Here is a 12,774-nt window from a genome sequence, read left to right on the forward strand (position 1 = left end):
CCCCCGGCAGTCTAGGCCTATAGCAGCATAACTAAGGGTTGGTTCAGGACTCACCTGAGCCAGCCCTAACTATAAGCTTTATCAAAGAGGAAAGTCTTAAGCCTACTCTTAAATGTGGAGATGGTGTCTGCCTCCTGAACCCAAACTGGAACCTGGTTCCACAGGAGAGGAGCTTGATAGCTGAACGCTCTGGCTCCTAGTCTACTTTTGGAGACTCTAGGAACCACAAGTAACCCTGCATTCTGGGAGCGTAGTGCTCTGGTGGGGTAGTAAGGTACTATGAGCTCTTTAAGATAAGATGGTGCCTGACCATTAAGAGCTTTGTAGGTAAGAAGAATGATATTAAATTCTATTCTGGATTTTACTGGAAGCCAATGCAAAGAAGCTAAGACAGGAGAAATGTGATCTCTTTTCCTGGTTCCTGTCAGAACACGTGCTGCAGCATTCTGGATCAGCTGAAGAGTCTTAATGGACTTTTTCGAGCAGCCTGATAATAAGGAATTGCAGTAATCCAGCCTAGAAGTAACAAATGCATGGACTAGTTTTTCTGCATCATTTTTAGACAGGATGTTCCTGATTTGCAGTATCCCATGGGGCAGCACGACCACGTGTAGCTTTTCCTGTCAAAGGAGAAAGTAAACCATTACTGGCTATCTTTGTGTACCGATACTGAAAAATGTGTGGCATCTAGTGGAACCTGATGACCAAATTGTGTGAGGTTTTGCCACTTCTGGTGCTCGCAAGGGTGTTCAGCTGCGTTGACTAACTGCAGGTCTTGGACAAACCGCCATTCTGTAGGTTGATCCTCTTCACAGATTTTCATTATAGGAAAAATGGGTGTGCGCGCAGGGGAGTCGGGACATGAGACAATGACTCCAGCCTGTAGCAATAAATCAAAAACTGGTTTAATACCCATGGTGCCTGAGAAACCTGTTACTGGACTTACCTCAACAGTTCAACCAACTTAACCACCAGCAGTGTTATGTTAATAACATTACATTTTCATTTAGCTGACGCATTTATGCAGGTTTTCCTACTTACAAAACATGTAGAGGTCTGTAATTTTTATCATAGATACACTTCAACTGTGAGAGACGGAATCTTAAACAAAAATCCAGAAAATTACATTGTATAATTTTTAAATAATTTGCATTGTATTGCAATACAGTTTTGTATTCATCACCCTCCTTGCTGTACAGTGTTTTCGGATCCCATTTGACAGACTAGTCAGTCAGCCGATTCAAAGTGTGAATACATCTCCTCAAATCCCTCAATCTCCAATCAGCAGACTTAGCCAACGTCACATGCGGCAGCCCTGCTTGTCCAATAAACATACTGTAATACTGTGTTTCTACCTTTGGACTGTCCCTATTCCATAATTTCTCAAATTCCTCATCCTGTCCTTCAGAAGTGTGCTTTGCAGGGAGCATAGGTGTCATTTACACTGGGGATGCTGTCCCCACCACTTTTTGAAAGCACTTCCTAAAAGCTTTCTGAAAATGAGCTCGCAAGAAATGTTAAATAACAAATAAAAATTCCATGAGAGAGGTTTACTTGCACAGTAGGAAAACATGAAATACAATATAAATACAGAAGAAACAGATCTACCTTGTCCAAAACAAAAGTAACTTAGGCTAAAGAACAAGCTACTGATTAATGCATTATATTTGATATTTTTGTTGCCTATTATGAGTTGCCACCGGCCACATGAATTTTGTTTCCTTTTCATATCAGTAGACATTTCCACCATAAGCTGGTGCACAAAATGTCTCTAGAATGCAGGAAATTAAGTGTTTAATTCTCAAAACTGTGGGGGAGGACTCCCAACCCCCCATTCAAATACCCTATTTCATCAATGAATAGTTCTTCTAAATAGCATTTGAGTATTTTGTGGTCTTGTTCTCGTGACTCCAATATTGTGCATTATCATGTGTCGTGGACTAAGTGTTTGGTCACACCCCTAATCTGAACCCTTAAATGTCCCCACCACTTTTCAGTACAAAGTGACGCCTTTGGCAGGGAGTCATTTGGTTGGTATTCAGAGGACTGTGTTGTTTTTACGAAGGCAGTGAGTTGTGGTACCACGGCAGACACAATAGATGGCGCCAAAGCCCACTCATAAACAATGCTCACTGCCTCTGGACTGTATTTCACCATTTGAGTGGTAATTGCTGTCTGGTCACTTTAACTAAGGATGAAACGATTACCGGTTTAATGATAAACCATGGTAACTGGGTTTGGTTACCACGCCCCTTTTAAACTCACGGCAAATACTGTTAGCAACAGTTTCCCAGAAGCAGGCATGCATGCGCAGAATGAAGTGGGTTTGTTTGGCTCAGCGCTGCAGAGATTTTCCAGTCACTATGAATTCTGGTTGTATTTTATGGGGGAAACTTGATTGAAGAAAATGTGTATGTATATAGTGAATGCAATTGAGTTAGCTTTGGTTTGTCTGTCTGACTTGCTAACAGCTTGTAAACTGAAGCTCTCTGTTGCTGCACTTGTAAAAACACTACATGTTGTTCTGCAACTGTGTGGGTTGTGTGTCTGCAGACTATTCGTCCACTGTACATAACATGTTACGCAGTTTCCAGCAGCTATCAAAGTAGTTGTAAAAGTGCCAGAACAGGAGAAACGCTAGAGGGCTCAGTTACTATCATCGTCTTATTTGTTTTCATGTAATTGTACATGGCTTCATTGCATTACCTATATAATATAAAATCTTTAATGCATACTTGAGAGGGTTTTCAAATGTTTACAAAAAGGTGTATTAGCTGTTAATAGGACAGTTCTCTGATAACAAAAGTGAGTGTTTCATCCAGCGTGCATGACAATTGTGTCGTATATTGTTCTGAAATAGGGATACCTCCTGACCGCACAGTTTTGCAGAATTGTCCACTTCTCTTTGGTGGAATTAGTACAGCCGATTTTTATCAAAACTGATATGGTGGCCCCGGGGTCGACTAAAAACACCACAGGATGTCCTGCCATAGTCAGTTACAGTTTGAGATGAGCCGGTCTGTCCCCAGGGTTTGCTCTGCCTCCACTCCTTCATTCCGATTTCACATAACCCCTCTTTATTTCTTTTTGCGGACATTCATCCCGCCCATATCCCCTTTCTCCGCAATTCCAGCAAATATCTGGGTCGGCTAAACTTTCCCAGTAACCCGGGCGTCCTCTTCCAAAACCCCCTTGGCCACCCCTCTTGCGGCGGACTGGGCGAGGCTCCTCTCGGCCTGGGGCGGTGAGAAATTTAAACGTGGGGAGAAGTGCGTCCTCCGGCTTCTTCTGTTTCCCTCAGCTGGTCCTCAACATGGTCAGCGCGTGCTCAAATAGCGTTTCAAGCGGCACTACTCTCCATTCAACACAGCCACTCCTCACCCCATTGGAGATTTCTCAGGAAATTCTCTTTCAAGTGCACTTCATACGGGAGCATCAGATTAGCCCCCATCAGCCAATATAACGATGTGGACATTAAAAGCCTCTGTCAAATGGGCTAGATACGCCCTACAGGTCTCTGTTGGTTCCTGCTCCACAGCAGTGATGTTTGACAGATTCATCTGCACTGGCAAAGCGCCTCTGCCAGCCATCGTCAGTCCAGTGATTGCATCTAGGTACCCAGCATCGTCTGCATGGCTGTAAATCACTTCTTCCTGTCGGCACATCTGTTAAATAGTCTGCTATCTTGGAAAAATCCGTCTTGAACATTTTGCTCATTATGTTGGACTGGTATTTTCTGGCAAACTGCTCCATCTGCTTAGCAAAGTTCTCAAAGTGCTCTTCCTCTCCCTCAACTCTGCCTCTTCCCTCCATACCATGTAAGCTTTCCAGTCTGCTTTAAATGGATGATTTTTCTTCTGCTGTTTCTTGGACAAGGCTGCATGTTTATCTGCCTCTCTCCTTTCCTCCACCTCTAAACGTATCTTCAGCTGCTGGAATTGATGTAGGCTAAAGCTCCCCTTTGCTGGGAATCCAAATTCAACCCACTTATTAAATTGTCCGATTTGAGTTTACGTCTTTTTTAGCTGGGGAGTGTAACAAGGGAGCGGTGTCACACTCAGTCCTTGCTTTACTCTGACACTTCCACATACTGTCTCTAGTCAGTTTGCCCCTGGCACCACACAGCAGTTAATGGGTCCACTAAGTTTGGTTAAAGTCTGAGGCTATGCGCTGCAAAGCTAACTTATCAGCTGGATCCCCAAAAACTCTCGGGCACGGCACTAAGACTAGGACACGTCTGTCCGCGAGCCAACTCAACTTCAGGCTCCCTCTGGACCCCACTTGTAAGGTTACACATGAATAGAGGTGTTCTGCCTGAACGGGGTGTAAAATCTAGGCCTATTTATCCTTCCTCCACTCTGTTCAGTCTCACTCTTTGTCTTTTCACACTTATCTATTCATTTCTCACCGTGTAAGTTCTTATCCAGGACCGGAGCGATGGTCAGTCAGTATGGTAACGCTCATTTGTGCTGAGAAAAGAGGTGGATGCAAATCTTGGCAGGTAGCCTACATCTGTTCTGCCAAATTATGCATTCACCTCTTAAAGGTCCTTTTTCAGATACTGTGCTTTAGAAGCGACAATTATCACCGCATATTTGTTTGCTGAATCTCAATGAATGCTACTTCTGCTGAGTGTAATAAATTATTAACGACTCTAAACATTCATAATAAATATACACACACGCACGCACGGACGTAGTCATCGTGACATCACCCGTTGGTTTGTGGACTGCCGTTTTGAAGCCTCGAGGTTGGCCGGTAGGTCACCGCCATGTCGAGTTTTTGCAACCAGGAAGTGCCCGGAAGTGATGATACGCCGGAGCTAATGGCCGTGTGCGGAGCTAGCTAGCTTGCTCCGCACATGGCCGCATCCGCATCTGTAACTCCCGTTAACTGTCATTTTAACGGAGATGATAACTTTGTCTAGCGAACAACAGTCTTAAAACTAAATGTACTCACCAGAGAAAGTGAACAGCCGACTCCTAATAAGCTTTTTCAACGGTGCTGGCTAAATTTACTCAGTGCCACGGGTGCGAGTCGGCTCTAGCCTGATTGACAGGTCACCATGGTACTTGACTTGTCACTCATAGATAATCCTGCCCTGAAACATACTCTGCTTTCTGGTCCATTTTAAAATAAATGGGACCATTATTTACTAAATGAACATTATTTTGTATTGAAGAAGACTTGAAACTAGCGACTGAGACCATAAACTCAACAGGAAAGTGTTTACTGGGCTAATTGTTCAGCTGAGAAGTAGAAACATTTTCCCATTATTTCTAATGTAGCCGGACTTCTTTTTGCAACCAGAAGAGTCGACCCCTGCTGGATTTTCAATAGAATGCATGTTTCAGGGACTTCTGCATCGGCTTCATATTGTAGACCGGAAGCTTCCGTGTATAGATTTCAGACGTTCCCATCCAGTCACCCAGAATAGTGTTGTCAAAGCACAGGCAGTGGATACCAGTGTTTCCCCTATATGCATTCAGGAGCGCATGTAGAAGAAACGGCGCTACAATTTCACATAGTCGTTATATCAATGCATGGCTCGCTTCCTCTCCTCATTCTTCAAAGGACATCTACGAGACAGGTACTTTTAGCCTATAAGAGCAACGTAACTCCAATCGGGAGGCGCTCGTACGTAGTGAGTGTTTGTCTGAGCAGCAGAAAGTGACAGTGAACGTGAGTGGAAGAAAATATTCTGGCAGTAAATGTACGGTGTCTGTTACAGTGTATTAGCTTCTCAAGACCAAGAAAAGTCTGTTTCCCACCTGCTGGAAAAGTGAAGCCGGTTAGCGAACATCTCCCCTCCCCTTCAGACTGCGCTGAGCAGCTTCTACAGCAGCTACATAGCTGCTATGCAACTTAACATTAGCTCAATTTATAGAAAGTAACTGGAAGCTGTATTTTATTACTGCCTACTTGTCCAGTGTTCAGAACATCAGCTACAAACTTAGACTAAACTGACGTGGCCTGCAGCTCTGTCCTGTACAGACTGATTCAATTATTTTTCAGTCTGAAAAAGTGGTTTTGGAAAAAGGACGGAGGTGACTGGAGAAGCTGAGCTTAGTAAAGCTAATTAGTGATGCAAAGTAGTCCTTTTAAGCTAATGAGGAGACGTCTCTTTTTGGATTTTAATGTGCAAATAAAATGCACCTCAGAAGGGAGGAGGTTTCTCATGTTGCCTGTGTTTTTTTTGTTTTTTTTTTTTATATTAATGTCTACAGATAAATGTCAAAAGCTGTAAAATGAAGACACAAAAGGCAAACATGAACAGTCGTGTATATATAATGATTCTGAGGTCATATTAACAGGGTTTTCCTGCCGTTAAGGCTTAGGGGCGACGCCCAAAACATGCTGTGCCATCACTGTGGAGCAACATCACCAACCAAATGACTTTCTCCAGATCTAAAGGTTGTAGTTCCTCCAGTAGACTGATCTTTGGGTTTTGTTTGTTTATTATCTGCTCTAGCTATTTGTTCAGAGAGATGGTGAAAATAATGGCTCAATATGATGTGAATTACATATTTTTCATTGAAAAACTTAAAATTTTCTTGGGGCAGGTCCCCCAAACCCGTGACCATGACTAACACGACCACCACCAACACATTCCTCTAAAGCTCTCAAAAACCTATGGGAAAACACTGAAATTACTACTACTAACTATTCTAATGTGCATCGCATGCTCATGGACAATACTGCATGAGCAATACTGCTGAGACATGTTGTGTTGGAGCTTTCTAATCAGACATACTACGCACGCAAAAAAATTTTTTTGCCTCACCTCCGCTGCTACAAGTGGATATGGTCTCTAATTTGAAATATTTGGGCACTATGTTTGATAATCGTCTGAAATTTGACTAACACTGAACTGCTATGCAAAAAGGGCCAACAACACATTTTTTGTTTAAGGAAACTTACTAAATTTCAGATTGAATTTTTAGAAGACTCTAATGTCATTATCCTATAGAGCTTTAATTGAAGCTGTCATTTCATTTTCCATTATCTGCTGGTATGGCAACTTGGAATCAAAGTGAAAAATGCCCTGGCTAAGATCACTAAAGTAGCCAGTAAAGATGGTGGGAGTTTAGTTTAGCAGTCTGAACTACATATTCATTAAATGTGTGCTTATAAAAGCAACTGCTATTTGCTCAGATAGTGCCCATCCTCTTAACTGAGTATATTCTTCTACCATCTGACCTGCGCTTAAAGCCCCATATCGCTCCTTCATCCCTGTCTCCATTCAAGCCTCAAACGGCAATAGCAGAAGGAGGTAACCACCCTATTGATTGATGATAGGGGGATGGTTGACGACAATCATGTCAAGAGATCGGGGAGGTTTTGGAATGTACTGATAGGATATAATACATATCTGTGGTATCTTATCTGCAGTGGTTATATTTTATGTTGGGTAAAAGTTGTGAAAATATCATACTGGTAGTGTGGGATAATTGTTGTAGTGCAGAAGGTTAGTGGCATGATATATTGGATTAGGTGTACATATATTTCATAACTGTCAGACTGAGACAGATATGTTGCGTAAGGGTGATGTGTATATAACACAAAGGGTCAGTGTTTTAGCTTGGATGATCAGCGTTGGTGTAAAGAACCCGGTGTATGCGTTCAATTGGGGGGGGTTTCTGTATTGTATGTTTGTCATATTTTTATATTTGTTGTGTGTTAATATGCCTGCTGCAGCACAAATTGCCCATTTGGGACAAATAATAAAATGATTTGATTTGAAAAAAAGAAAAATTGGCCGTTTGATAGAATGCAGGTTTAAGGCACTTCCGCATTGGATTCACGTCTCAGATCGGAAGTTTCCCACTTGGTCCCAGTCAAAGGAAGGCGAGGAACAGCTAGTGAGGAAAACAATAAAACAACTTCAAATCTCTGACCTGAACCCTACACATGTGGACAGACTGGGATGAGTATTATAATAATAAAAGGTTAAAGATTAAAAACAATATAAGACATAATAGAAAATGGTACTTTTATAAGTACTTGCCTAAAAAGAAGTTTGCAGATGACACCACCATCATCGGCTGGATTTCAAACAACGATGAGACATCATATTGGGAGGAAATTGATAATCTTGTAGAGTGGTGAGGGCAACCTACTGCTCAACGTCAACAAAACCAAGGAGCTGATCATTGATTTCAGGGAGAAGGAGATAAGGACACACATTCCTGTCTAGATCGGTGGAGCAGGTGAACAGTTTCAGGTTCCTGGGAATCAGCATCACAGAGAACCTGACATGGTCGTCTCACATCTCCACGCTGCTGAAGAAAGCTCAGAAACCACTGGATTTTCAGAGGAAGCTTAAGAAGGCCAAATTCTCACGCCAAGTTCTTGTCAGCTTTTACAGAGCAGCAACAGAAAGCATCCTGACTGGAAACATCACTAACATGGGATGTGCACGGCCCAGGACTGGAGGGCTCTGCAGCGGGTGATTCAGACTGCTCAGAAGATCATTGGTACCCATCTCCTGAGCATCAGTGATATCAGTGAGGTGAGGTGTCTGCAGAGCCCAAAGGATACTGAAGGACAGTACCCACCCAGCCACAGCCTGTTGCCTTCTGGGAGGAGATACAGAAGTTTCTGCTGCCGTACCACCAGACTGCAGAGCAGCTTTTCCCCCAAGTTGTCAGACTCTTAAACTCCGATTCATCCTCAGCACTGCTCCACTGATTGTTTATTTTTGTTTAACATTTTTGTAGATGTCTATGAAGATTCTCAGTCATCCAGGTCATAGTTATCCAACGAAGGTTAAAGTCAAGGGCAACTGGACTTGGTTGAAGATACTGGAAGACGTTTCGTCCCTCATCCAAAGGACTTCAGTTCTGACCATTTTTATAATTGCTTCTGTATTGTATGTATATTGTCTGCTGTGTAGCAGAAGGGAGTTACAAAACACAATTTCATTACATGTTACATTGTGACAATAAATGGACCTAACAACCTAAATTTTAAAGTACATAGTATCTCTGCTAAATAGGCTACAGACAGAGATTTCGTCTTAGCTTTATTTTTAGTTTTTTAGTTTATAACAAACTAGCTATTAGCCGAGCTAGCACATGTGCTTGTGTAGACCGAAACACAGCTGCGGGGGATGAGACAGAGAGCAGATTAAATATTGCTTAGAACACATTCCTGTTTGTTGTACTGATGCAGTATCAGCCTTTTACTAGTACTACTACTGCTGGTTTTGCTGCTTACTTACAGTAACAGACGTAGTTAACCACTCACTTCGCTCTGTGTATGTTTGCAGAGCTCTGCTAAGAGAGGAAGGGAGGGGCTGCAGCGTGACTGCTCGCTCATTCTATTTGCTGCTTCCACACTATATTCAGTGTTCAGGTTTTACTCGCGACTTGTAACCAGTGAGCTAGTACTGTGGGCGGGACATTGCATGAGCTCACAGAGTGGTGAGACGGAGAAAGGCGGCTGCAGCAGAGCCGATTGATTATAATAGCTATCTAATTTTGAAATGACCGATGCAGATTATTGGTAAAATGCTGAATATCCGCCATGATAATCGGCGGGGCCGCCCCCTACCATCCACCATAGTCTCTCCAAATCCTGTGGGAAAGACTGATGCTGAAAAAGCACATTTTGACTTAATTTATGCAGTGGTAAAAAGGGTAAAGTTTTTCATCACTCTGTTTCGACTTCGACCAGGAATTTTCATTTGTGCATCCCTAGTTATGGCTAGACTAGTAGACCCAAATGCAGGACTAAGAGAAGGAGGACACTAAAGATGGATAAGAGAGATTCTTAGGGCAGGGTTGAAGGGATCGCCTATTGAGCCGGGGACCAGTGAGGCAAAATGCCAACTAATGCCAACTCCATAGCTTATTGATGTTTGCTGTTTTTCCACAGGACACAGTGGACATCTTGGTAGGCTGGCACATTGACCACACACAGAAGCAGTCACTGACTCAGCAAGTCTCAGGTCAGTTGGATTTTATTGGCACTCAAAACATTTTCAAACTTGTCTTTTTGGCTCTCTCTGCTGGTAATAACTGACATTGGTGTATTCCACATTTTTGGGGAAAAATGTGTTTAATTAATTGAACAATGCATTTAATGTCTTGTCTACACAGGAGGCTGTTCAGCCATGTTGTTAGTTGTCCGTATGTGTGCGTCTGATGTTTAACATTCGCTTTTGTTAGGGCTGTGCAATTTTAATCACAACTTCGGATTCCAATGATTATAAAAACAAGGTAATCGAAATCATACGATTATTGCGCCACATGCTGTTTCACAATGAAACTTGTTTTGTCGTCTTATAAATCCAGTGCATCCTTTCCTTTACAGCGACGCCCTGCCCCTCCCTAAAAGCCCAAATGCTGTCTTAGCCAGGTTTGTTGCAGTTCAGCTCGAGCCAACTTGAGGGGGTTAAAACAACTACAACTTGCTAGTCATCGTTATTAGCTTAAGTCATTTTACACTTCATAACTTTTCCTCTACTAATAGCTTAACAATTTACTTATTATATTGTTGTGAATGTAATGTATATTATAAGTGTGTTAAGCCTTGATTTACCTGGTCTGGGCTTGTCAAATATTCACTGTGTCCCCGTCTTCTAATGTATTACCGGATTTAAACTTTTCTCTGCGTTGGTTTAAGTCACTGCATCTCCCGACATAACAAGGTTTAATTTCAGTGTAACGTAACGAGTTGTTGTCCACTCAAGTAGTTCAGCTGTCACCTGCTCTGCTACACTCTGTCTGTACACAGTGTGTAGCCCAACCCCAACAAGGTAATTCAAAGTGCTTTACATAAAACATAAAAGCAACATGGAAATATAAAAAAGTTTAAAAGCAACATAAAATATAATAAAAGTTACAGTGTTACAATCAGGGTTAATAGAGTTAAATGGATAAAAGCAATGATAAAAAGCTAAAAACAAAGAAAAAGAAAACAGGACAGTAAAAGTTACAGTGCAGTGTAAGTTATAAATAAAAAGAAAAATCTTAAATATTTGATTAAATGCTATGGTAAAAAGAAAAGTCTTCAGTCTTAATTTAAAAGAACTGACAGTTTCAGCAGACCTGCAGTTATCTGGGAGTTTGTTCCAAATATACAGAGCATAATAACTAAACGCTGCTTCTCCTTGTTTAGTTTTGACTCTGGGCAGCAGACCTGTCCCAGACGACCTGAGAGGTCTGGATGGTTCGTAACGAACCAGAAGATCGGAAATGTATTTTGGCCCTAAACCATTTAGTGCTTTATAAACTAACAGCAGGATTTTGAAATCAATTCTTTGACATATAGGAAGCCAATGTAAAGACCTCAGAACTGGAGTAATGTGATCCACCTTTTTGGTCTTAGTGAGGACTCGAGCAGCAGCGTTCTGAATCAGCTGCAGCTGTCTGATGGATTTCTTAGTGAGCCCTGTAAGGATTGTAAAACACCGTCCCCCGGCAAAAAATGTGGAAGCAGGTTTTAATCACCACCAACATTATTCTAAATTTCTCCCCATACTCAGACACACAGGAGGCCTCCACCTCAAGTAAACACACTGGCTGGCCCCGCTTCTCTCTCCCCCCTCGCCCGTCTACTCCATTAATCCGTCCACCCTGTGTGTTCACTGCTGCTTTACCTGTGCTCGCAAAATTTGCACCGCGACTTGTAACGTCATAGGCTACCAAGTTTTTAACAGTCTATATGAACACATGCAAACAAGATGACTGCCCCCGATGCCATCGTCCATCCCGATGTTTCAATGTAGACATTGTCCAATGGAAATTGTGTAGACATCGGCCAACCATAACACACAAGCGCGCGCACACAGACGGAAGCCCGTCAACAGAAATCAGAAATACTTTATTGATCCCCGAGGGGAAATTCTTGTGTCTGGGCAAACACTGCGCTGCTGTCATCCTCTTGCACTCCAAGATGCTGTTTGAAGTTAATGCATAATCATTTAGAAATGAAGCTTTCAGTTTTAAAAGTTCAACAAATGCATGATGTTTTCTAAGTCAATCAGTAATGTTAATAATCATGATTTCAATTATGGCCAACATAATGATTCATAAAGTGATAATGATTTTTGCGATTATCGAGGAGCCAGATTTTGCAGCAACTTTTCTAAAAAATTGCCATGAAAGTTACGATGTTTGGGGCTGTGATTTTGTGATGAAATTGTGGGAATAAGTAAAAACTGCAAAGTAGACGGGGCTTAAAGTTCTCCGGCGCAGGGTGTTTTTTATATTCAACAATATACAGTGGGTACAGAAAGTATTCAGACCCCTTTAAATTTTTCACTTTGTTTCATTGCAGCCATTTTCCAAAAATCAAAAAAGTTAATTTTATTTCTCAGTAATGTACACTCAGCACCCCATCTTGACAGAAAAAAACAGAAATGTAGAAATTTTTGCAAATTTATTAAAAAAGAAAAACTGAAATATCACATGGTCATAAGTATTCAGACCCTTTGCCGTGACACTCATATTTAACTCAGGTGCTGTCTATTTCTTCTGATCATCCTTGAGATGGTTCTACACCTTCATTTGAGTCCAGCTGTGTTTGATTATACTGATTGGACTTGATTAGGAAAGCCACACACCTGTCTATATAAGACCTTACAGCTCACAGTGCATGTCAGAGCAAATGAGAATCATGAGGTCAAAGGAACTGCCTGAAGAGCTCAGAGACAGAATTGTGGCAAGGCACAGATCTGGCCAAGGTTACAAAAAAATTTCTGCTGCACTTAAGGTTCCTAAGAGCACAGTGGCCTCCATAATCCTCAAATGGAAGACGTTTGGGACG

The 12,774-nt window shown here is 41.9% G+C and overlaps 1 protein-coding gene across 1 annotated transcript in view; it reads left to right on the forward strand.

Annotated features, from left to right (window-relative positions):
* smg1 (SMG1 nonsense mediated mRNA decay associated PI3K related kinase) overlaps window positions 1-12,774 on the forward strand; it is a 179,823-nt gene that overhangs the window by 27,339 nt on the left and 139,710 nt on the right. The window contains exon 8 of the mRNA XM_046069927.1: window positions 9,880-9,952. Within this exon, the coding sequence (XP_045925883.1) occupies window positions 9,880-9,952 (73 nt within the window). The remainder of the gene's footprint in view (window positions 1-9,879; window positions 9,953-12,774) is intronic.

This window comes from Micropterus dolomieu, linkage group LG02, assembly GCF_021292245.1.
Source record: "Micropterus dolomieu isolate WLL.071019.BEF.003 ecotype Adirondacks linkage group LG02, ASM2129224v1, whole genome shotgun sequence".
Lineage (NCBI taxonomy): Eukaryota > Metazoa > Chordata > Actinopteri > Centrarchiformes > Centrarchidae > Micropterus > Micropterus dolomieu.